We start from the raw sequence: 25,593 nt of genomic DNA, 5'->3' as shown, positions 1-25,593 counted from the left end.
GTTTGTTACTAACAGCAGCCTCTGTCAAGTCTAAAATAGACTTGACACAAATGAAAGCTAGTAACATACATTCACATTTACAATGTAAATACATTTTTACATTGTAAATGTAACATTTACAATGTATGTTACATTGTAAGTCAATGTAACATACATTGATTTAGCCATCATTGTATAAAGCAATTTTTAATAGTATTGACAACTTTCTTAACTCCCCACCCCCAGGAAATCACAAAAATCAATATTAAACAATAATTGACGGGATATAAAGGAAATATCTGTGAAACTTCCTGTTGGTCCTATTTTGTGCAACTCAAAGAAGATTTAAAAGTAAACCAGTCATAATTTTGCTTATCCACAGAGTATCAGAAAAGGCAGCTAAACACTGCTCTAAGTGTTTAGCTGCCTGGTCAGCTGACAGGACAGGGGTCTTCAATGAGATACTTATTCACCTAACTAAATATGTAGAGCGTTTAATGAGTGCATTTGTAAACAGCACACTGGCTTTTTCCCCCCTCTTTCTTTTACAGTAATGGCTTCTTCCTTGCTTAGTGGCTTTTCAGCACGTTAGTACGGAACATATTTCACTGTAGATGATGACTCTGTCTTACCAGCTTCAGCCAGCATCTTCACAAAGTCTTTGGTTTACAATTAGCTCAAATGTGTCAGTTAACCTATCAGCAGTTTCCAAAGCCATGACATCGTCATCTGGACTTTCCCTCATCGCTTACAGAGATAGTAATCTTTCTATGTGTGGTCTTCTGATTTTGAAGACATCAATAAATAAATCTAACATATAATTTCTCTAAAAAGAAAAAAAAAATTGGACTGATTTATCTGTCAATCATGGAAAAAAGATACATTTGTCCTTTTAATGTATTGTGTATGGAAACCTTTGGTTTCAACTCTATGAGACTTTTAAACTGGGCAAGAAGCGCTTTAACCAGGGAAGGAGGCAGGAGGAAATTCATGGTAACTCTGGCAGAGCTGCAGAGATTCACAGTTAATGAAGCCAACAGAATCTCTATGTGTCACAGAAAACTGACACAACAGATCATCTGGATGACACACCTTCCCCATTAGACATGGTGGCATCATGCTGTGGTTTGAAGTAAATGGTAAAAAAAAAAAATAGCCTGTTCTCTCCAAGTCCGGAGAACAACATTCAGCTTACAGTGATTCAAGAGCTGCACAAATTACGGGAAAATGGACAGAGCCAAAAGAATGAAAGTACTGGGAGATATCCTGTGCGATGCTGCGAAAGACTTGAGACTTAGTCGAAGGCTTGTGTTTCAGGATGACAATGACCATAAACATGCAACAAAAGCTATTCTGTGTCAACCAGCATAATTCCATACATAAATATGTTACTGTACCAGGAATCAAGTAGTAAATTATGTTTTTTTTAAATTAAAATATCAAAGAATAAAATATTTAATTTACAAAAAATATGTCACTGCTACATAAATTCCATGGCCCTGTGCTATACAACTTAACCATTGCTTCCAGTAAGGGGGGGCACTAATTTAAAAGAATTGATCTTTCAAGTTAGTTATTTAAAAAATAACTAATTAACCCTGCACTTTTTATTGGGAAAAAGGGAAACAGAAAACCCTTTCAGTTTTTGGAACAAAGCAAAGATAAAACTGCTCGCAGTTTAAAACACCAGGTGCAGTTTAAACCACTCAGCACCCTACTGTATAAGTTCAAAGGTCCAACATTAGATTAAAGCAAACTGTGTATCTAATAACTAGTATTTAATCACACTGTAATTTGAGAGCTGTGTTGTACTTTTGCAGTCCTCTCACAAGAGGGCCACATTTCTCCCATGTACTGTGATGTGTTACCCTGTGGATTTCTGTGAAAGCCCTCTGCTGAAGGGTGAACCTATACATGAAGGAGTATTATTATATTTTCTGTTGAAAGTCAGTATGAATGGAAAGATCGGTGGAGCTCCACGGTTTGCATTGTGCTGTAGGCTTTAAGAGGCGTGTTTTCAGGAGTAAGCAGGCTGTAAATGTGCAAACAAGTGTATACTTTTGATAAATAATTACACATTATTCCACACTTAACCATAATGGTTGAGTGCACTGACAGCTGCAGGGCTTGTTGATAGTGTCAGGGTGTTTTAGGGACTTTAGACACACAGCTTGACTTTCCGTTGCCCACTCCACACTTCAGTGGAAAGAGGAAAGTCCCAAATTGACCCAGGTAATGAGAACCTTGCTATGGGTGGGGTAAGACAGGATTATAGACAAGTAAAAAAAAGACTGTCTGCTTGGGTGTGAAGTTGCAGCAGGACTACAAACAGCAATGCTTCATGAGTCATGATGAAGCATCTATAGTTTGTTACTCTCCTTGTTCATCTGTTTGTGGTTTCTTGAGCTCAGCTTAACGTGCAAGGCTGGTGGTGTTCCCAAACCCAAGCAACAGAAAATGTATAAATCTAAGGTCAAGTATAGATTTCAGACATGCATAATAATTAACTGCATGCTAGAAGAGAGAGAGAGAGAGCTTGTCAAAAATATTAGATAATGCATTTGGACAAATAAGAAGCAAAGAAGAAGAGAAGTAAATGTGGAAGTGCTGTTACCAAAGACTTTCTACGTTTTCTGCAGATGAAATCAGCTGTAATGCATCACAGCCAGGAAATTATTGTCTGTTTTTCACAGAAAAAATAGATCAAATCAGTTCAGAAGTGGAAGTGGGCAACTGTAACGAGCACGAGGCACTCAAAACGTCTGATGGATAACATTTAAATCAAAAGGTCCAAAATTATGTTAATGGAAGCATAAGAGGACATGAAAATTTCCAACAGGAAGTTTATCTTTTAGTAACATCATGTTACTGGAAATAACTTCAAATCGGTATGTAGGAATGCGTCCAGTAGTGGAAGCTTGCAGTCTGGTAAATTTGAACATTAGCTGAAAAATATTTCATTTCATATTTCATTAAGACAACCAGTATCATTCATCACATAAATGGCATAAAGTGTAGTTGAATCTGTTGCTTTGTGTTCCATGTTTCTGTACTGGTCTCCCTTTATTCTCACCTGCCTGCCTCCAAAAAAAAAAAAGAATGAAAGAAAAAAAGAAAGAAAAGAAAGAAAAAGACAAGCATGCCTGCTTTAAATTCTCAAGAAATGTTTTGAACTCGTCTGCAGAACAGTCAGATAATCAGACTACGTCGGAAATGCAAAGAAAATTACCACGAATTCAGCGCAGCGTTAAACTCCTTTCCTGCCCAGCTCGGTGTAATTAACAGCTTCGAGTTCATTGTTTCGGTTTAAAACGAAAGCTGGCCTACAGCGTCAAACAGGCGTTCATTAAGAGCAGATGCGCAGCTCCTCTGAGGCTCGCTCAGAAAGGTGCGCAGGGATACACAGATGTGTCTATGAGTTCTCCTGGGTTTTCCTTCGTGTATATTTGCATGACTCTGAACATTTGAGCGCTTATCTGATCAGAGACAAAAAAGGGAAACAGGGCAATGGTTTGATTTGATCGCCGCCCGTTTCCCTCATTTAGATATTGGAGTTTCTCACTTTGGTTTGTCTGATACAATTAGTACTTTTCTCTGGACGTGGCCAAGGTTGCGCTGTCACCTGAACCTGGTTCAGTTGATGCCGAGTCTTATTACGATGAGCGTTGACCACCAGTCGGTTGCCGCAGCGCCGCTGGATCTGAGCACCACAGCTCGAGGGCGCAGGAACGCGGGGGACTTAACCTTTTGCGCCGGGGACGCCCGGGCGACCGGCGGCTCACCTGCGCCTCCTGCGAGCACCGGGACGGACAGTTCAGCGGTTCGCCGCTCCCCGGACGCGGAAAGAACTCAGCTCGGCAAACGAGCAGCGGACTCATCTCCCATAAAGACTCCATCGAAGCTTCCCTTTAGGAAGCGCACGTTTCACGTCGAACCGGAGGTCCAGAAGCCGGCTGCACCGACTTCAGTGGCAAGCTCACCCTGCTCTTCCCCCGCAGAGGAGCAGAAAGTCCGGAAGAGTGCGGCTAGTCACTTGGCGAGAGAAGCGGATGAAAGCAGGTTCGCCGTGGCACCGGTAACCCACAGGCGGACCGAACAAGCGGCTCAGAGTCCGGAAGCCTATTCCTGCTGCATTTTGCCCATTATTAATTACGGTAAGCACTTGTGACCAACATTCACAATGTGTCTTTCTTGACCCTAAACTGTGCGTAGCTCTGCAATAAATCTGTCTTGCACATTTTTCAGATTTTATAGTCATCTACACTAAGACAGTTTTTCCTCTGTAGAAAAATAACATTGCCAACGTGGTGAATAAATAGCCAAAGCTTTTACAACAAGCTTGCACCAAACGCACACAGCTCATGCCAGATATACCCACTCATTCATTCAATGTGCTAGTTATATATTTAAACATGAGCAAAGCCCACCGCTCTCCCTCTACATCAGTGGTTTTGATTTTTATCGCCCATGTAAGGGACACAGAAAACGTGGAAGAGGGTACTCTGGTCAGATGAGTTAAAAAAAAAAAAATCTCTGCCCAACACCTACTGCTACTATTAATAATGATAAATGTTGGGAAAGTTATAGCTTGGGTATGCTTTTCTTTAGCAGACAAACAGACGACCAAGTCAGACTTGATGGAAAGACAGATGAAGCTCATTACTTAACAGTTGAGGTCTCTTTGTGGTGACGTATTTTTTACTTGAGTTCAGGACAGGTCATGAGCAGAAGAGGACCTTTTCCAACTAAGCCTACGACAATTATTAAAGCCCTAAGAGTTAAGAATGAGGGGTAAAGTTCCATGTTTTGTTCACAAGCAAGACCTTCAATCACTGATCTACTCAATAGATTAATAAAATTAGGATCCAATATAACAGTGTTCATATAACTTTAAAATGATGAGATCTGTCTTTATTATGTATCATGTATTGAGGTGTTCTTAGAGCCTCTGGGGCAACATGCCGGCATAGGTTATTGCAAAGTTTATTTTTTATTTTTTTTCCCAGTGTAGCGGTTGTTGATACAGCAGTTCTGCTGAGAAAATCTCCTGTCAGCTCTTCTGCAGCCATTCATCTTTACTGTCAGTTACTCCTCAACTGACAGAAGAGCCTCACCTTTCTGGGTCAACTCATACATGAATACACACTACACCACCCCACCGCAGATGTGCATTTCCTTACGACAAAAAAGACTTGTTCATCATAATTTTTTTTTCTTCACTCATTCTAATCCTCTTTGTGTAACTCTGTTTTACGGTTTTTGCTTTTATTTTTATTTATTTTTTTGGCCACTTCTCCTCAGGTCACTACCCAGTGTGCCTGACCCCCTTTCCAGAGCAGCACCATCCACGAGTCCACCAGACTGACAACCTGATGACAGGAATTTCTCTGGCCACACGTCAGGATGAAGACGGAGACACGTACGTTGATGTGCCGGAATTTGTGGTTGCAGTGCAACTTATCGCTGAGCATATCCTTCCTTTATTCAAGTCCTCAGGGCGGTTGGTAAACCGAGAATGTCGCCATGATTCATTCCCAACTCGGTATTTTCAGGATCACAGATGAAGTCAGATGGGCGGCTGCGTTGTAAAGTGAAAGTTGGCATAGTGAACAGATCTAAGAGCCCGCGAGATTCATAAGAAACATGAGCTTTACGTGTCTCTGAGGAGATGCATTGTCTTTAAGTTATGTAGTGTACATTGCCTAGATCAAGAGATTGAGTCATAAAATGGTATGTTTCAACTGTTTTTTAATTTTAAAATCATTTTCTGTCATTTTGAAAGCAAAATTTGTATCACTCTTGCGTGATATGGGATTCAAAGCCCTTCAGAATCTGGGACTTGTATTGTTTTCTTCTTCACTCCAAACACATTCAGTGACCCCCTTTCCGGAGCCGTGTCTACCACCATGACATCTGTCATGGTGGTAGACAAGTTAAGCAGTTGGATCTTTTTTTTATTACTGATACGATTTGTGCAGATTTATGTTAGTTATCTTATCTGAAGACCTTGATTGTCATGATTCAGTTTGTTTTGCTCTAAAAGTTGCAGGAGCCATTCACACTGCAGACATTCTGCATGCACATACTAGCATCAGTGACTTTTTTTTGTCACCGACGCTAGCTTTCTACAGTGTAGTGCAAACAAGGCGGTTTGTTTTTGCCGGCATCACTCACATCAAGAGTCTTTGACCTTTTGGCCTACATTTAAAGCTGGTGGGAAGTTAATACTACATGTCACCTTGAATACAACTTTTGTTTTTTCTCACTCTGAAACATGGTGGGCATTGCAAACCTAAAATAAAACAAAAATAGTTATTTCTTATAGCCACAAACACATTACCAAATTACTACTTTAAATGGGAGTTAAAAAATGTACGTGGGTCTTGAGCTTTGACTTGTATTTGTCTGTTTACCCTTTCAAAGGATTCCAGCTCCATTTCTAACCCTAGAAAGTTTCATTGAATACTCAGATCTGTATTTAATACAGTTTTGCATACATATGCGCTCAAGTGTACTGGAAGGAGAGTGAATGAGTAGCAAAGTTAAACTTTGAAAAAGTGAAAACATTTTAAAAAATGAAACTCCCGATTGAATGTTGGTGACAAACATGCAGCATAGATGCAACATCCCAACATATACAGGATAGGGAATTGTTTCATCACACATTGCATTTTTCTTGTCAACCTAAATAAGTTCAACTTCAATCTCTTCTGAGTAGAACCTCTCCCCACTTCTGTGTCTTTTCTTTGTCCATTACATGGCTTTGGACAAGCTGCAAACAAGATGACATATATATTTAAAACAATGCCTTTCTTCCAGCCATTCTGAAATGCACAACTAGTAGTTGTGCATTTCAGTCTCCCACCTGAGGTGCGTGTCTCCTTGAGGCTCTCCAGGGTTAAAATGGGCCTCCTGTCTGTTTCTTAAACTAATGCTCTTCTTGCCCGACCTGTCAGTTTGGGTGAACTGGTATGTTTTTATTAGGTTTGCTCTTGTGACAGTCGCTTTTAACTTTTGATGATGGTGACTTATGAAGGTTGTAGGTTGCATTTGATGTTATTTAGTGGTTTAAGTATGAGAGACAAGGTCATAAAATGAATGGCACATTTTTCAGATTTCATTTGTTAAAGTGTTTTTTTTTTTCTGTCTACTTCACAAATGTGCACTCTTGTTTCTTCTTCATAACATACAGCTCCTGAAAATACATTGAAGTTGAGGGATGAGTACTTTTGTAAAGCACATAAGTGGAATGTTGTGGTTCAGCTTACTCAAAAACAGTGGAAATATGCATCTGCATGTATGTGTGTTGACTATATTCAAATATTCAGGCTTTTAGAAGTAACTGAAGACGCAAAGTATATAGTCTTAATGCTTATTGTTGCACCATACCAACAGCAGACCATTCCAGCAGTACGAGTAAGTTGTCTACCTAATTTTTGCTCCAGTATCATGGGTACTAAATCTTTACAAGCCGTTTCATTTAATTTAATGCTGAATTTGACTTGCTGCAAAGTAGTCTTGTCTCAGTGGAAAACCTCCTGACCTCATGAGTAAAAAATGTAATGTTGCACAATGTAAATATAACATGTTTGGAGTATCATCCCGGTTTATTAGTTTCACCCTCAATGACTCACCTGTCTTTGCGTATTTAGTGGGTACAGTCAGTACTGCCTCCACACTGCAATCAAATCCAGGCAAATTCTTTACTGCTGTCTAACTTTCCATGAAGGAAAGTAGTTCCGCGTTGATCATAGCTGATTCATTAAGTGTCATTGCAGAAACTTAGCAAAATTGTAAAGCATTAGCTACTAGCTACATGTGCTGTCAGACTCGGTAGCGGTTGCGTTTGTTTGCTGTGACAGCCGGCTGACTGTTCTCTCAGGGTGTGGGAGTAAGGGTGTTTGGAATGATGCTGTCCACAGGGCACAGAGTCTTCAGACCACATGAATGCAAATACTAAACTTTAAACGCATGGCTGCCCGGCCTTTGTCTTCAGGTTCAGCACCTTCCCACACACAAAGTTAAATGAGAAACTGACACAAGAGCACGAGTGCAATCTCAGGCAAAAGTCATGTGACTGAAAACGAAGCATGTCCAAGAATTAAATGACACTTTGATGTCGCAGTTTCAAAAGGAATCAGCTTAATTTGCATCCACTCAAAACAAATGTGATGACCGGCATTTTAAAGAGCCACAGATCTCGTGGCGTGCTGGTTTCTAACTTTTCTACATGCACATCTGCTGTTGGTTGTAAAAAATATTAGGTAGAATACAGTTTATCTGGATGCCTAATAGATCTTATTAGTTTAAGCTTTTAAGTAGCTTGCATTTTACATGCTTGCCATCCCTCCTTCTTTTTAATTCCAGTTTGCGGACAAGCCTCTATGCTAAAGTTATCGTGTTGCTCTTACAGTATGTGTTACTTTGTGGTTGCATGAAACTTTGTGTGAATTCTTCAGAAAGAGACTTTCTCATCCCCTTGTCCTTTTTTCACACTGTATGTATGCGACTGTGTGTGTGACTGTGCGTGCATGCATAATGTGAGTGATGGTGTTCACGCCTGCTCTTACGTCAATGAGCCCTTTAGTTTCGGGAAAGCCAGTGAGAGCTCAGTTTTTAACATGATTGCGGTTTTTCTCAGGTGTCTGTCTCTCTCTCTCTTTTCTTCTCTGTGTTTTTAAATGAATGGGCTCAAAAAACCCAAACATCCGCTCCCCACTTCCTCATTTACCGCTTTCTTTCTATCAGCCCCATCTCGCACCCTCTCTCTCTTTCGCTCTCTCCTTTTATGTTGTGTGTCGCACTGTCTTCTGCACTCAGGATGTACAGATGTCAAATTTAAGTTGAACAACAGATTTGCTCCAAAGTTTAAGTCACTTAATTGACTAACTTATACTCGGAGTTCCACTTATAGTTGATGTAAGATTATTGAGGAATATCGCCTTGTAATTTTAAATGTATGTGTTATTATTTTGGTAACATAGTTATCTGCTTTAATCCTCACTACCAAGGAGTCCCACAAAGTTCTGGACTCTTAACTTCAGGGGGAAATGGAGTAAATATTTTCATCATGGCCATGGGAATTAAGTCCAGAGCGGTACAGTACACTGTCTTGTTGTGTTGAACAATGTTCCATTTTCAAGCAAACAGATGATAACCCCAGTGTATCCATCCAAGAGCTACTATCCTGCAACTTTTGTATGCATTCCTTATCTAACACACCTGGATCAAATAAATGGCTTGTTACCAGGCCTCTGCAGATCTGAATTACTGCTGGTGAGGGAATTCAGCCTTTTGACTCAGGCATTTTAAAGCATGAATGCATCTAAAAGTTGCAGGATTGTAGTTCTCAAGGAATGAACTGGGGCACCCCTGGTTTATACTTAACATTCTCTTGAAGCTATACCATTCAGTCTTTAGAGTACTGATGGAGATTTGTAATAATGGTGTTCTGCAGAGACAAAAAGTTACTTAAGTTATAAAGCTTATTTTTTCATGGCATTCAGTGTTTGCTTATAATGTAAATGTTTCACCCCTTTGACCTTTTATTCCTAAAAACCCACAACTAAGGTATGGTTTATAGTGGCTAAGACAGGAGTCGCGTTTTCCATGAACCCTATAAGCATGACATATTTTTCCAGTTAATTTATTATATTCTCTAAATGCTGCATTGCTGCTCTATCCAAGTTTCAACCTTCTATCTGTTGAGATGAGATCATCTTATCTCAACAGATATTTCTATTTCATAATGCCACCACTCTGTCATAATGCCACCTCCAACATTCTTCTTATCAATATGGATAAATCTTCACCGATCACTAAGTATTTCTCTACCTGGCTTTCTGTTGGTACTTGTGGGCAGCTGCAAATTTCAGTAGAGATGAAATGTGTTTGCTTTGAGGCGTTCTTTGCTTTCAATTCTTTACTTTCATTTAAATATGACTTTTCTGATCTGACACCAACCCTATTGAAAATTTTGCAACAATGTTTAAAAGTCGGCATGTTGATTTAAATCAACTTTACCAATCATGCCAAGATGAGCGGTAAAATTTCTATGTAGAAATATGCTAGAAGTTTGTGCACGGTTGCAAATTGCATGTGGTGATGTTTCAACTCTCGAAGGGACATTTCACCAAATAATAGTGGAGATGTCTCTTTATTTTTGAATCTGCATGTATAATATTGGCCATTTGTGGATTAGGGATAATCCACATACATTTTAAATTCACCCATCCAGTTTCTAGTTTGGAATTCCTTGAAATTGTGTAATCGGTGCATCCAAAAAAATGAACAGTTCAAATGTGTCCCACATAAAAATGAACAAAAGTGTGTGTGCATGAAAACATTTCACTGGAACTGTTCTTATGTACTAAAGTTTGCTTAACTTATCATCTTGATTTTTTTTTAATAGCCTTGACGTGCACAGGAGGTTTTGTACTGTCATCTTTTCTTGTGAACTGGACCACCAATTTCCTCCTTTAACAGTTTTCACAAACTGATGCATCACATCATTACTCAGCTGGTCCTCAGACCACAGGACATTCAGCTTGTTCCGTCTGGCTGTATCTTCACCCTTCACACCAAACAGGATACCACATACAAGCTGCCTTTTTTTCCCTCAGCCTTCTATTTTTTCTGTCCTTTTTTTTTCTCTTTTTTTTCTATTCTTTACACACTTTGACTGCCTGCAACATAGCAGGCCTGGGACTTCTGTCTACGTCATTACTGCTATACCTGAGGTTATCTCAGGCTATGGTCTGCCCCACTTCTAGGAAGCAGAAACAGTACAGTTTCATCTTAGGAGAAAAAGAGAGAGATGGGTGCAGATGTAGAAGGCAGGATGACTTCAGGCCTTTGTTAAGGCAGCCAGTTCAGTGAGCTCACATTTTGGAGCCAAGTTCTGATGCAGTATTTATTCATGCAGTCAAACTGTAGCTGCAGTTTTTTTTCTTTTTCTTTTTTTTTTTTTCTTCTTCACCAGAGCATCACTATTCACAGCACTTTCCTCTGGGCTCTGAATGACAAATCTCAGTTTGAGTCATACAGTTTGCTACTACTTGACACCACTATGCTGGGCCATGACTGACCAAAACTAGCAACACACTGAACTGCTTTATGTTTTTATTTTTTGCAGATTTTTTTTTTTTTTTTAACAGTCTGTTGATACACAGTGCTGAAGTCACTTACAGGAACAGGGATCTACTGAGGAAAGAACCGTCATTCTCACTCTGCATGTAAAGGTTCTGCTTTTCGCTTTGATATCAGAAGCAAATATGTATTTGCCTTTTACAGCTGCACTTCCAGTTTGCCATGACACTAGAGCTTTTAGGTTTTAGAAACAAGTTCGGCAGATATGCTCAGAAGTGCTTTATCATTTCCAATAATAGTTTGTGCAGATATATGCAGTTTTAAACCTTTTTATTATCATGTAAAAATTCCAAACTTCAAGATATACATTGGGTTTTTAAAAGAAAGGGCGACCATAAAATGACACATGATTGTTAATTTAAAAGAAAACAAAAAGTGACCTGCATGTTTATTTAGCCCCTCTGAGTTAGTACTTTGGAGAACCTTTGTTGGAGGGGTTGAGGGGCTGTTTTTCCAGCTTTGCACATCTAACGCCTAAAGTTTGTTCATTCTTTTTTGTAAAATAGCTCAAACTCAGACTACATGGTGAAAATCAGATTTTGATGCATATTCTCAATAGGATTTATGTCATTACCTTGATTGGCCCATTCTAATGCATTGCAGTTCTGTTCTGGTATGCTTAGGGTCATCCTTCTGGAAGTTGACCCTCAATCCGAATCTCAACATGGTTGCAGGTCTCTTTTCAGTATAACCTTTTATTGTCCAATTGTGTATTAGCTCTGACCAGAGGTTCCTATGCCTGCAGAAAGAAAGTTTCCCCACAGCATGATGCTGGGACCACTGTATTTCACGATGGGAATGGGGTCTTCAGCTGATGTTCTGCTAGTTTTCTACCACACAACTATATGCATGAGGGCCAAAACGTTTTGTTTTGGGCTCACCTGACCTCGGTATCTTCTTTCACATGTTTCTTTTGTCTCTTTAATGACAAGCTCCAAACTGGGCCTCCCATGGTATTTTTTTCCAACAATGGTTTCTTCTTTCTGCTTCTTCATAAAGGTCAGCTTTTTATAGTCCACAGCTTGTAGTTTTGATGGTGACGTATTATTCTAACTGAGCTGTGGATCTCTGCAGCTCCCCCAGAGTTACCGTAGGCTTTTTGATTACTTCCTTGATCAAGGTTGTCCTTGACCGACCAGTTTGTTGAGCAGTTTTGTCAAACTCTTTGTAGTTTAAGAGGATGTGTTGAACGGTGCTTGGAGAAGTTGAACATGGATTGCATACATGTTAAACTACACTCATTCTTTCTACTAAGGAGGTTCTAAAGGCAATTGGTCACTTGGACTTTATTTAGGGATACAAGTGTCTGCATATGCAAGCCATATTTTTCAGATTATTTGGCTTTATTTTTGTATTGTTCTGCAAGTGAAGACAATCCTGTTTGACAAGATAAAGATGGATGCCATAGAAATTCATCATTGACAGGAAGTGCAAGAGCATTTTTCACCATTAAACCAATTTGTGGCCTCGTACGTTTGTGCATCGAGAAGTTCCCTGTTATGAAATTGCAGTGTCTTTTACTGGTTTTGTCTGGTCCATAAAGCTGACAGTGCAAACCTGCAGAAAGCCCCTATAAGAAACCATGCAGCTTTATGGCTAGATTTTAGAACACACAAAGCAAGCCAGAGCAAAAAAAAAAAAAAAACGAATGCTGTCTCTCTCAGTGACAACAGGATGTGACATAAAACAAATCTGGCTCTTACTGGAAGCTGCTTCTTCTGATAGTATGAGAAAGAATATGTAAAAAAGAAAAAAAGCTATTCTGCTTTTCAACTGCATGCCCTCCCCCCTTTTCAGTTTCCTGCACCTTCCCTGTCTTGAACTCTAGCCTGTGTTCTTTTGCCTCGCGTACAGACCACAGATAGTGGTTTCCCACTAAGGCGGCCTGATAAGAGTGCTGTGAGTCAGACTTGTACGTCCATGGCACAGGCTACAGTGTTTTGCTTCTTTGATTCTCATTCCAGTCTCTTTAGGCTAATGCTGTCATTTTTCAGTGAGAATATTTAAAAAAAAGCACAAAAATATTTTTGGAGTTTCATTCCATGCCGAGTTAACGTGATCATGTTAATCATCCAGTGACGTACACAGTATTGACCACATTTGTTGAAAAGTTAAAAATGTCTAAAAAGCAAAGTACAATCCTCCTTTTTTTTTATTACAACTGTTCTCTTTTTATTACATTCTTATGTTTCGTCTCTTGTATTTGGAGCTTTGCAAAATGAGAGCAGCAACACATTTCCTTATTTTTTTTTGGTTTGTTGTTTACATTTTCTATTGGGGGGGATTTCAGTTTGTAAACACATCACAGCGATCTCAAACTGCATTCCTCGAGGGCCAGTGTCCTGCAACTTGTAGATGTTTCTATGCCTTGGCGCACCTGGTTCCAATATTGGCTCATTAACAGAAATCTGTAGAGCATGGTTCCATGCTGGTGAGGCAGTTTAGCTATTTAATTTAAGCATGTAGGACAGGGCACACACGTAAAAGTTGGAGGACTCTGGCCCTTGAGGAATGCAGCTTGAGACCACTGACTAAGAAGTAAAGTCTATGCTGCATGTTTTGGATCACTCTAAAGCAGTAACACTATCCTTGTCACAAATGTTCCACTACTGCCAGAAACTTGGTTGAGTAGGTTGAATACTTTATAACTTGTTTACTGAGTGAAAATGTTTGTTTGTGTCCTCTGCAGAGCCCTCCATATAGCTGTGGTTCAAGGGGAGTTGCCCATCGTCCACAAACTCATCCACCTGTTGCTGTTCGCTCGAAGAGGCCTCGATATCCACAACAATCTTCGTCAGGTGAAACGATGCATTTATATTAATGGCATATTTAATATCATGACTGCTTATCTCCAGCAGGCACGGGTAATGAATAGGGTACACTCTGTACTGTTCTTCACAGGGCAACACAGAGTCTTAAGACAAACAGTATTGCACATTCAGCACATACATACTCACTCCTGAGGGCAGGTTAGATGGATCAGTTAACCTAACACTTTGTGTGAGGAAACCAGAGTACCCAGAGAGCAGCCACAGATGCACAGAGGGAACATGCAAACTCAATGCAGAATGCCAAAGAGTGGGATTTGAACCTGGAATCATTTTGCCTCAGGACAGCAGTGCTAACCACAGCTTTACTGTGCAGCTCATGGAGCTTATTCTTTTAAAAAAATCACAACAGTTGATAGCAGTATTTGACATATTGAAATCAGTATTCTGAAATAAAGATATTAATGTGTTTGATAAGGCTTAATGGAAATTATTTGAATTAATAAACTACAGCAATTCTGCATTGACTTGATATGCACTTCACACTGACTTTGGAGCAAGAGAAATGAGATCTGATTTGGTATTACTTCACTTAGACTTGTTTCTTAAAGACTTGAGGGTCAACATGAACTTGCTCCACAAAGTCTTAACTTGGAATGGCCTCTTAAAGACTTGAACATTTATTTGGACAGCTCACCATAGACTTACAGCTCAATTTAGACTTGCTCCTCAAAGAAGACTTGACTTAGATTTGGGGGCATTTACTTTTTTTTAACATCTCTTGTGTACATACTACATATCTAATGGATAATTCTAATCAGTAGTGATAATTGTATTGCCCAAACGCTTAACAAGTAAAATGGCTAAAAATGGCTCAGATGATTAAAATGTTTATTGAGCCACACCTTCCCAAGGAAAACAATATATAAAACATATCTATCAGCTAATAAATGCAGCATAATGGAGAGTAAAAGAGGAAGTGCCTTGGTTTCCTCCTTTGCTTGTGCTGTGTTATCAAATTCTCTTCCAGGCATAGTGTCTGAGGTTTATGCGGTAAATTTTACCCTTCCTGGATATTCCACCTGTACTTGCCATAAACCAGAGTAACAAGCATTCTGGGAAGGGCTTTGTGTCATTTCCAAGTTCTATTAATTTTTGCTCACAGTTGTTTTGCAATCACTTTGCCCGCAAGAATAGATTTTTCTAGGGATTATAAGTAGGCTGCCCTATTATTGTTAATATCAGAAGATAATGCCAATCTTCCTATAGCCTTTATTGAAATTAATTGTTGTCTGTTAGGAAAAAAAAACATGATTTATCTATTTTTATTGTTCACACTGTTGAAGGGAATTTTGGACTTTGCACTCATGCAAATCATACAGTGTTTTCAATATATGCATTGAAAACACTTTCACTGAAATATTGAGTCTCCTAAAAAGAGCTTTTCAGGAGAATGTGCTCAAAGAATTACCTCTGAGTGTTTCCCAATCCAGGCTTTTCCCAACCACTTCTTTTAAGACGATACTTCCACATTCTATCTCCCTTTGTTGTCTTAACCTCATTGCCTTCCTTATCTGGTCTCTGCCAGCTGTGTCTTTTTCATCCCTCAACAGAAAAAAAGCACCTGAGCTGTGCAAGAGCTGTCGTTCTCAGGGCTGGGGTTTCACACCACACAGGACGCTGCAGGCATGCTTACCAGAAATAATGCCGGTGCTATCATCAGTTGTTCTTTTTCCTTATCGCTGAGGCTTGACAGTATAGGTTTTGTGATATCCTGTGTCTGCCCTGTGTATGAAATGCTTGCACGCAACACACTCTCGCACACACTCCTCGCAGAGGCATACACACACAAAGACACACACACACACACACTCACAGTTAGTGTCATATGCAATTATAACGAAAGGGGAGATTCACAGGCGCAGGTCCCATCACAGTCATTTGCCTACCAGATTGTGTGGTTTTGACAGAATACCAGGCAGAAAGAACGCACTTATCTAAATGAGGCCAGGGAACTTTTTACTTTTCAAAACAACCAAAAAAAAAAAGATAGTTGACAAAGTTGGACACGGTTTCCAGCATTAAGCAACTTCCCAAAGACCGATATTAATATGCAGTCTCTTTTTTCCAATATTGATGACAAATCCTGGGTTTCTGTGGTTTTGCATCTGGAACTTTTTGACAGAGTGTTACTATCGGTACCGTTGTTGAACAATTGTGCAAGTGTCTGTGTATGATTTGCCTTTCACATGATTGGTTTGGAACCAGCTGTTTGATACTCCCACGTCGGTCATGCTATCAGCGTGCCAACCAAAACACACAGCTTTGTTTTTTTTCCCCTCTTTCTGCAAGGTCTTGACAGCTGATTATGTTGTGCATGGTACCAACATTGGTAGGACTTGAGTTATTTCGTTTGCAGTGCCAACTCTAAAACATGCATTTACATGCACATGCTGTTGTCATTAATGTGTAGCTAGTTTACGGCATGTTGGTGGCATGCTTGCTTTTTGCTTAAGAGTGTGTGTCTGCGTGTGTGTGTGTGTGTGTGCGTGCGTGCACATACACAAACGAAACAACTGTGTGTTTGTGTGTTTTTAGTATCCTTGTTCCGAGAAGTCACATGACCCCCCCCTCCCCTCCCTGCCTGCAACGCTCAGGGCTGTTTCTCAACATACCTTGCACTGAGGTTCAGAGGGTAGTTTACAGGGACTTTCCCTTCCTGCGCGTGCTTCTCTGTCTGTCAGCCTCACTCTCTCACTATTGTTTTTTTTTTTTTTTTTTTTTTTTTTTTTTTTTTATCACATCTGTTACTGCGTATATATTTTTAAGAGCTCAGTTTCTAACCAGAACTGATAAACTGTCTGATGCTATCAGCATAACTGTCAACAATACTGACGTAAGAGCGTGTGATTATTTGTGCAACATGACTGACTTTGCCCTTCAGTATGCAATGCAGAAGGCCTTTATCTCTTTCTGCTGCATTCCATGTTTGTGTCTGCTTGGCACTGCCTGTGGCCTCGGGCTGTTTTTCATCTCCATAAAGCTCTTTTCTCTTCGTCTTTTCCCGTCATGCATGTTGATTGGCTAATTTTGCTGGAATGTTTGTATATCAGAACACACTAAAAGGGAAAGAGAAGGGATTTTCCCTCTTATCCTGTCTTTCCCCTGGACTACCCTCCACCACTTCCTCTTCTCCTCATTCTTGTGCCTCCCCACCCTAGCTCTCCCTCTCCACCTCAAGTCTTATCAAATGCAGGAGTCTTGCTTAGTCACTGAAGTCCTTTTACAGGCAACTATGGCCTGGATCTGTGTGGTTTGTTTTAAAAGGCCATAAAAGGCCTCGGATTGCAGAATTATTTGCTCTCTGAATCATTCAGGACCGATCATTTTGCGAGCAGTTTATGGCACAGTCATAAGCCACAAAGTGGGGAAGGAAGAAAAGAGTGTAAAAAAGTAATATAAGGAAAGATTATTTTTGGATAAAGAGAATATTTATGAAAGCTGGTATAGGACACTTTCTCCTAAATACATACTTGGTATTAGATTTTGGGGGGGAAAAGCAAACATCTCACTAATTTATTGCTTTTGTGGACATTACAGTAAGGCAACTTAATATTGTGGTGATGACTTGGCTCTCTACAATCTCTAAAAGTTGTGTGAAACTCAATTATGTATTAGAAAGATCAAACACTACACAGGCTTGCCAGCTACAAGCCTTCGTTTTCCACTTAAAGCTCACAGAAACATGACAGTTAAGGTAATAATATTTCATAACACCAATAAAAAGAGAAACATTAACAGCACTGTGGGCTTAATGTATATTAATACTGGGTTAAAGGTTGCCATTTTCAAAAGACACTTTTAGGCAACGTCTAAATACATAATGTATTGAATATGACTGTATTCTGCCTTAGATGATAAGGTATTTCCTAAGCTATATTCAACACATTCAAGCCATAGTGTATTCACTGGTGAAGATTCACTGACCTTGGCATGCTGCGTGCTTGAATCTGAAAGTGAAACTGATAGCTTGACCTATTTTCTGATTATATCAACTAAAATTTATCTGACCACTTGGAGACACTCGTGGATTATTGAAACTCTATTGCCAGAGGATTGATGTCTTAACATGGTAAAAAAGGAACATTTTATTTAACAGTAGCTGTTATTTTTCTCCTGCAAATAATCTGCTCATGAAGTTATTTTCTTTAACAGGTGTGTGTTGGATACATCGCATACTGTTCGCAAAGTCATAATAATCAAAGTATTATTCTTGGAAGAAGTGTCTTTACACAACGCGGTGTAAGAATGAACTCCACATGCTGCAAGCTACAGTAAAAGTTTTACGAAAATGGCCTCACATCTTTGCTCATCTGTCAATATGAGTCAGACTTCAGAGAAGCAAGAGTAGAAGAGAGGAACATCACAATGACACAAAGGAGGAATTCCACAAATTGGCTCTTCCATAGCTCAAGGATTTTTTAAGTAGTCTTTACTGGAACACAGTCGGTGCACGCAAACACACACACACTAGTAATACAGCAAAAGCGAAACTTCGAACAACAGTTTGTTCCCGATTGCTTCATTTTTGTGAAACTTTGAATAGCAGCTGAAAATCCCACAATAAGACTTCCCTTTATGACACATTCGGAACTGATTGCTGCCTAATTTAAAACAGCAGGTGGTATGTTCCCTTCTTGGCTCCACCGGTCATTATGAGGTGATTCATGATGACCTCTCGGTCATCCTAGGTTGTTTTACAAGATGTCATTCAGCTGATTCTGAAAGCACACTTGGTCAAGTGAAACTCATGAAGTCATGAACAGGTTCCTCCTCACCACCTCATGAGTTATCAATTGGCTTCACAATTGATTCATGCTATGCTGATGTATAGATCATTAGTAGAAATTTTGTAATTTTGAAATGACTAAGGCCTGTCGCTAAACCATTCAGCTGAGTTGCATTTTTTATAAAAAAAAAAAAAAATGGGTGTGTCCGCCAAGTGTATTTGTCTATTTTCAGGAATAGGCAGCTGCAGCTCATGGTATCTTAATAGCAGTGACTGGACTTTGGTGTCGCAATAATAGACCTAGTAGTTTTAGTTCCATAATAATTCAGGCTTTAGAGAGACTGCAAATATTAGACCAAAGTTACTTTATTACTCTATAATTATACATTGTATTACTAGATTGAAACTAACTATGCCCGTCTGCTTGCTGAATACACAAAAAGATGGGGATTCCCCTTCCTGTAGTTCAGAAGGCTTTTTATCTCTCACCAATTGCTACCACTAACCAACTTTGTTACTGCTGTTCTCTCAGTGTGTTCGCTTATTAAAAATCTGTATACTGACACTTTATCATTATATACTATGATATAATGCATTGTGGTGTCTTATTTTTCTTTGTTAACTTGCACTTAGTTTTATAGCTGTCACAATAACAGACATTAAGTATATAAACCATTCTGCGAGTGATCAAATGCCTTTTTGTGCAATTGCGATACAGTTTTTTGTGTGGCATGAAAAAATGATTTTTTTTTAATATAGATTTCAAATGTCAAAATTGATATTTTACTCGGACACTAATCCCAGACAGACAATTTTTTGGTAGTATTTGTTTCTGAGTAATTAGTCGTTACATCTTTGTTTTTGTGAGCCATAGCAAATGAAGGAAAGAAAGAAAAGTACTGCCATGAAAATGGCAAACATTTCTATTGTTCGCAACAGAACTAAAAAGTATTGGTATTTTGTGGGATAGCAAAATACCTTTTAATTCCATGCTCTTAAGTTCACTGGTTTATCTAAACTGAATGTTTTTCTTCTTCAGACTCCTCTTCATCTGGCAGTGATAACCAAGCAAGCGAACTTGGTGGACGTTTTGTTGAGAGCAGGGGCCGACCCTGCTGTCTTGGACCGTCACGGCCAAACGGCACTCCACCTCTGCTGTGAATATCAGCTGCTCGAATGCCTGTCTGTACTGCTGTCTTTCTCCTCATCCTCACCCTGCCTGGAGATCAGAAACTTTGAAGGTGAGCAGTGATGTGGACACCATATGCATGGAAGTTGTGTTGCATCACCACCTCTCTTAACAACATTCCCTAACTGGATGCTGTGACATGTGGTGACTACTTCATGTAGTTTCTGAAGCGACAAGTTTTGTGAATATTGATATTTTCTGTCATGTTCACTTACATGTGTTTCTTTAACATTGTGTTCAATAAGAATAATGATTTTCCAGGTAGGCAATCTATCTGTTAAAAATATACATTAAATATAGGCTAAAATTAATAAAATGGCAAACATGTATGGGATCTGTTCTGTCTGCCAAGTCTTCACTTTTCCAACCATTTGTTATTAATGTAATTAGTTGTGGCACATACCATTTAGAGATATGTTGATCAGGATTCTTTGAGCTTGATATGAATCAGAGTCCTCAAGGAATAGGTGTTTACCCATACCAGATCCCAGTTTATTATGTAAATAAAACAAATGCTGTTTATATGCTTGACAGCTCAGCAGCTTTAAAGTATAGTAGCATAATTCACTAGATTTAATAAGTATAAGTGGTGAGTATTACTCCACATAGGTGTAACCATTTTCCATTTAACTTATTAATGATGTTGTGCAGTGTTTGTTTTGTGTGACAGTGACAGACTTTTATATTTTTACTGCTTATGTTTCTGAATTAACCTATATAACTACAATCGGCAATAAAATTGTGTCTTACCTTCTGGTGATGATATCTCTTAGCTGAACTCTAGGCTAACACCAACATGTTTCTTGTTTGTTTTTAAAATCGCATGATGATGATAGAATAACTTTTGTTGAAGGTTGAAATAATTTGGGGAAAACCCAGATCGGCTAAGTCAACAAAATAACATGCCTACCTATAATATACTTTTTATATGCTGTGCACCCAAAACAACTTTTGCTTTTATGCCGCCTGTTTAAACAGCAGTTGCACAGCTCTTTGGGGATTTTGGTGGAGGTTAAAGCAAACAACGAAACTTTTGAGAGTTGATTTAGTCTGGCAATCCAATTCCAATGATTTAAAAATATATTTAAATTATTGATGATGATTATGAACAGGATCTAGGATTAAGGGATTTTGTGGGCTCGTGTGCGCGCTTGTTTTTAAAATTGTACATAACTTTTTCAGTGCTTCTTTTTTCTGTTCCCACATTTTATAAATTAGTTGCTGCCATAAAAACCTTTTTGTAGCATCACTATTTTAAGCATCTGAAATGCTTTGTTTCTACTTTTGAATTAAATGTTAATTCAATCTGATTTTAGTAGCCTTTTTTTAACTATTTGTATGTAGTGGCGGGTTTTTTTTTTGGGTGTTGTTTTTAAGTCTGGCTCTATTTCCACGGCTGCTTGGTGCTCTCAGTATACCTGCTCTGAGTGTACCTGAAAAAACAAAAAAACACCCCCTCAAATGTGCTTTACAGTTTGTGGGGGGCTGTAAAAAAGGTCATTTTATTTTCAGGTGGGGTGTGGGAGCTTTAAGTTATGTAGGTGGGATGAGAACGTTTCCTTGCTCTGCGGTCTGTCAAGTCTTAATATTTGCACGGCACATAAGACATTGCTTGCATGACAGTTACTACAAGTCTAGGTAAATGGTATCATTTTGACACAGACTGTGTACACGCATCGTTACAATAGCACCATATCTGGCCACTTGCATTCATTAAAGCAGTGTTTGTGACTTAAATTCATGTTGTGTTTATATATATGTATATATATAATAAATATAGTAACTTGTACATTTTTAAAGATGGAATAGTGAACCAAGTGTTTCAGCCTGAATTTGTACTTGTTTATGTCCTCAGGTCTGAGTCCTCTTCATTTGGCTGTGCTGCAAGGCCATCGAAATTTGGCAAAAAAGCTGCTGGATGCAGGAGCAGACATCAATGCGATGGTCAGTCCCAGATCCACAAACTCTGTATTTTGGGTCAAACGGCATATAAAGGTCACCGAGTCAAGTATCTTTGTTCTTTGACTATCACGTTGATGGTCGATTTTTGTTCTTCTTATCAGGACATCAAGAGTGGCCAGAGTCCCCTCATGCATGCCGTGGAAAGCAATAATGCAGATATGGTGCACTTCCTCATTGAGGTAATTATGCTTTGTGGTGACTGAAAGAAGTGGGGGGGAAGGTTGGTGACACAGCTACAGTGTCTGAAGAAAGTACCAAGCCCCTTGACTCTTTTCAGATGTAGAGTTGTTACAACCACAAACTTCAATGTGTTTTACTGGAATTTTAGGTGATGGAACAAAATTGTGAAGGGAAATGTAAATGATTCACTGTTTTAAAATAAAACTAATTTGCGTTCAGCCCCCTGAATCAGTGCTTTGTTCCACCAGATTTAATTTAAAATTACAACTGAGTGATTTAGAAGCAAAGATTTTTACCCATTCTTGTTTGCAAAATAATCCAGGCTTGGTGAGATTGGTTTGAGAATGTTAGTCCAAAGTTTTCTTTTCAAGTCTTGTTTCAGATTGACAGGGCCTTTCTAACGCATAGATATGCTGCGTTCCGAACATTTCCCTAACAGCCCTGGCTGAATGTTCAGGATTGTTTTTCCACTGGAAGGTGAACCTCCACTCCTATCAAGATTTTCATAGTCTAGCAAGTTTTTTGCTATGTATTTACCGCGACCACTCTTCTCATCTGACTCTCTCTTCCCTGTCCCTACTGAAAAAAAAAATCCCCACAACATGATTCTACCACTGCCATATTTCCTAATTGAGATGGTGTGTTTAGATTTGCAATGCTAGTTTTCTGACAAGCATTGTGCATGAAACCAGAAAGAAAAATTTAGACTTGTATGACTAAACCTTCTTAATGTTTGCACCGTCTCCTACCCGATTTGTGGTAAACTCAAACTTCTAGGACTTAGTTTCAGCAATGATATTCTCCTTGCCTCTCTTCCATAGAAGGCAGGTTTGTGGAGTACTAATCTAGTTGCCTGTCAACAGTTCTTTCACCTGAGCTATGGATTCCTGCAGCTCTTACAGAGCAAAATAACATTATTATTTTTGCTTTGATGTGTTTATATTTCGACAATTACTTATTGTTGTTTTAAACTCTTCCACAACTGCATCCCTTCCTGGTTAGCTTATCGGTCTTTATGATGTTGGTTGTTGACATTTTCTGAGGCATTCACGTTATTACTGTATTGTTACTGAAATCAAATTATCCACAAGCGGACTCTGCTAGAAGTGAACTAATTATTGGAAAGGTCATTTGCGCTACATTTTATTTAGGAATATCAGACTAAATGGCTATGGATGCAGTCCTCTAATACACTTACCATATTTATTTATAGCAACAACAAAAAAATTAACTAGGAATTATTTCTTTTTTTCAAAATGATGTGCTAGGTTGTCAGCTTAAATCTGAATAATACACATTTAAGTTTGTGGTTGTTATGTAGTTTAATTTAGAAAAGGTTAAATGGATATAAATTAGTTTTGAAGCTTTTCTTTTTACCTTATAGGGTTTTTACTCATTTCCTTCTGGCTTATAGATGCATATTTCTAAGAAATGGGGGAAATGTTGTGGGACTGCCTTCATTCTGAGTTTACCTGCTGAGAGGTGCATATGAGGAGTTTTCTTTCCTGTTTTGATCACATTTCTTTTGAAACTACTCTCTCTACTTTATCTTGTTATGATTAAACCAACCTGTAGCAGGGCATTTTTTATGTTGAGCATCACCTAGCCTGGTTTTCTTTATGAATCACAGTCTGTTGTTTCTCTCCGACAGAATGGCTGTGACGTCAACAGCCAGTCGTACAGCGGGAACACGGCCCTGCACATCGCCTGTGGCCGAGGTCAGGTGGATACCGTCCGGCTGCTGCTGAAGAGCGGAGCAGACAGCAGTCTCAAGAACTACCACAATGATACGCCAGTGATGGTGGCCAAGAATAAAAAAGTAAGAAAATAACTGCATTTTTTTAAAACTCTGTTTTAAGATGGTTCATTGCTGCTTTTAGGAAAATCTCATTTCATGAAAGCAGGAAAACCCCCCGAGGGATCTCCAGTTGTGCGTTTGTTGACACTTTAATGTCTCACTATAATTTCAAGATGGAAAATCCCATCTATTCACTAAAGTTACATCAGAACAAACACAAACAATTGCAAAACCAAGTTGACTCAGCTCAGGTTAAAACGGTGGAAATAGGCTAGAGCCAAAAATGGAAGAATGCATGCATTCCTCCCTCTAGAGGCCAAATCTAAATAGTGCAGTGTTTTCTCCAGTTGTATTAATCTGTTTTTCTAAGTACTTATTCCAGTGTGTTGCACAAAGACTATAATAAGTTTTAAAATCTTCTGCAGATAACAGATGTGTTGCGAGGAAGAGGCTCCAAGCAGATCAGAGTTCAAGAGCAGCCTTGTGTGTCGGTCTCACCTCATCAGAGTTGCTATATGGAAAATGGTGAGAACATTTAACAGACAGTTGTGCGCAGTCACTAAAAATTCCTCAGTTCCTCATTTATTCCTTTTTCAATTTTTTTAGGATCCCCTTCTTCAAACCACAGTCGTGGATCTTCACCTCCAACAACGCCACACAGCTTCCTACCTAGTGCTTCCCATCCCCTAAAGACTTCGTCTGCACTATTCTAACTCTGCAATATTTCCAGTGGATCTTTCAACTACCTCCACACAGCTAATCATCAAACTCAGGGCATTCAGCAAAGGATTTGCCTCATATGAGGCAAAATCGGAAAATATCAGCATTAGACTCAACACTGGACCACATCCCAAATGTGGCCTTCTCTGAGCTTTTATTACCTTGCCAGATGAGGCATGTCAAATCATACAGCTGCTGTTTTTGGACACTTATCTTGTGAATATAAAAATAAAACTTCCGGGTAATGCTGACATAAAAAAATGAGGAGTTTCCTCTTTCCCAAGTCGGCATGAACAGAAATGGGAAACTGCATGTAAACAAGCTTGAATGTTGAAGTTGTTTTTTTTTTTTGAGTTACTTGTACATATTTGTAAATTACATGAAAGAATTGTTAATTAAATCGGAATTCCTGTCTTTCTATTTTTGATACACATCAGAGCATAAACTGAATACAATAGGACATGAAAGAGGCTTTGTAGGACATACAGTGATACAAAGTATATTTGAAGATTCCAGTATTCCTTTTGTGAATGTTCCTTTCATTACAGAATGTATAAAGAAACAAATCCCTCCATATTTAAGCAAGTGAGATTGGAAAGGGTATCTTGTTTCAGTGTTAGTGTTTGTATGCCTGTATATATTTTCCTATCTTGTCAAAAGTTATTGACTGTTTTTTTATAAAGTTTGTTGAACAGTTTCACTTGTGTTGTAACTTTTTTTTTGAAGTCCCCCCACCCCCCATTTGTTTAAACTCCAAGTTTAAACCGACATACACACGCATGCAGGAGTGACGGTGCATGATGGGACTACAATTTTACACCTATATGATCTGGACTTTATATAGATTAAATGCTACCACCATTCAACACAATAAAATACAACTATTCATGAAAAGCAAAATTGTTTTGTTGAATAAAAACTACGTTGTCCATGTTTTTAGCAACTTGGCTACTGAAATCTGACAAAAATGGGTGCTGCAGCCACCAGCATCATCTGATGCTTCCAGAAACTTGATATTATACTAAATCATTTTGTACTTTAATATTTTTAAGGTCACTGA

The 25,593-nt window shown here is 38.9% G+C and overlaps 1 protein-coding gene across 1 annotated transcript; it reads left to right on the top strand.

The window, feature by feature from the left end:
* The first annotated feature begins 3,344 nt into the window (after window positions 1–3,344).
* bcl3 (BCL3 transcription coactivator) lies at window positions 3,345–25,230 on the top strand. The gene is made up of 9 exons (XM_014986826.2): window positions 3,345–4,133; window positions 5,281–5,398; window positions 13,817–13,925; window positions 19,724–19,925; window positions 21,729–21,817; window positions 21,937–22,014; window positions 23,667–23,834; window positions 24,239–24,338; window positions 24,420–25,230. Exons 1-9 carry the CDS (start codon window positions 3,620–3,622, stop codon window positions 24,524–24,526), a joined length of 1,485 nt encoding a protein of 494 aa, XP_014842312.2. The 5' UTR covers window positions 3,345–3,619; the 3' UTR covers window positions 24,527–25,230.
* Window positions 25,231–25,593: the final 363 nt, after the last annotated feature.

The sequence above is a fragment of the Poecilia mexicana genome, unplaced genomic scaffold, assembly GCF_051168715.1.
Source record: "Poecilia mexicana isolate PSO_F unplaced genomic scaffold, ASM5116871v1 scaffold_16, whole genome shotgun sequence".
NCBI classification, from domain to species: domain Eukaryota; kingdom Metazoa; phylum Chordata; class Actinopteri; order Cyprinodontiformes; family Poeciliidae; genus Poecilia; species Poecilia mexicana.
This window is presented reverse-complemented; position numbering and strand designations above follow the sequence as displayed.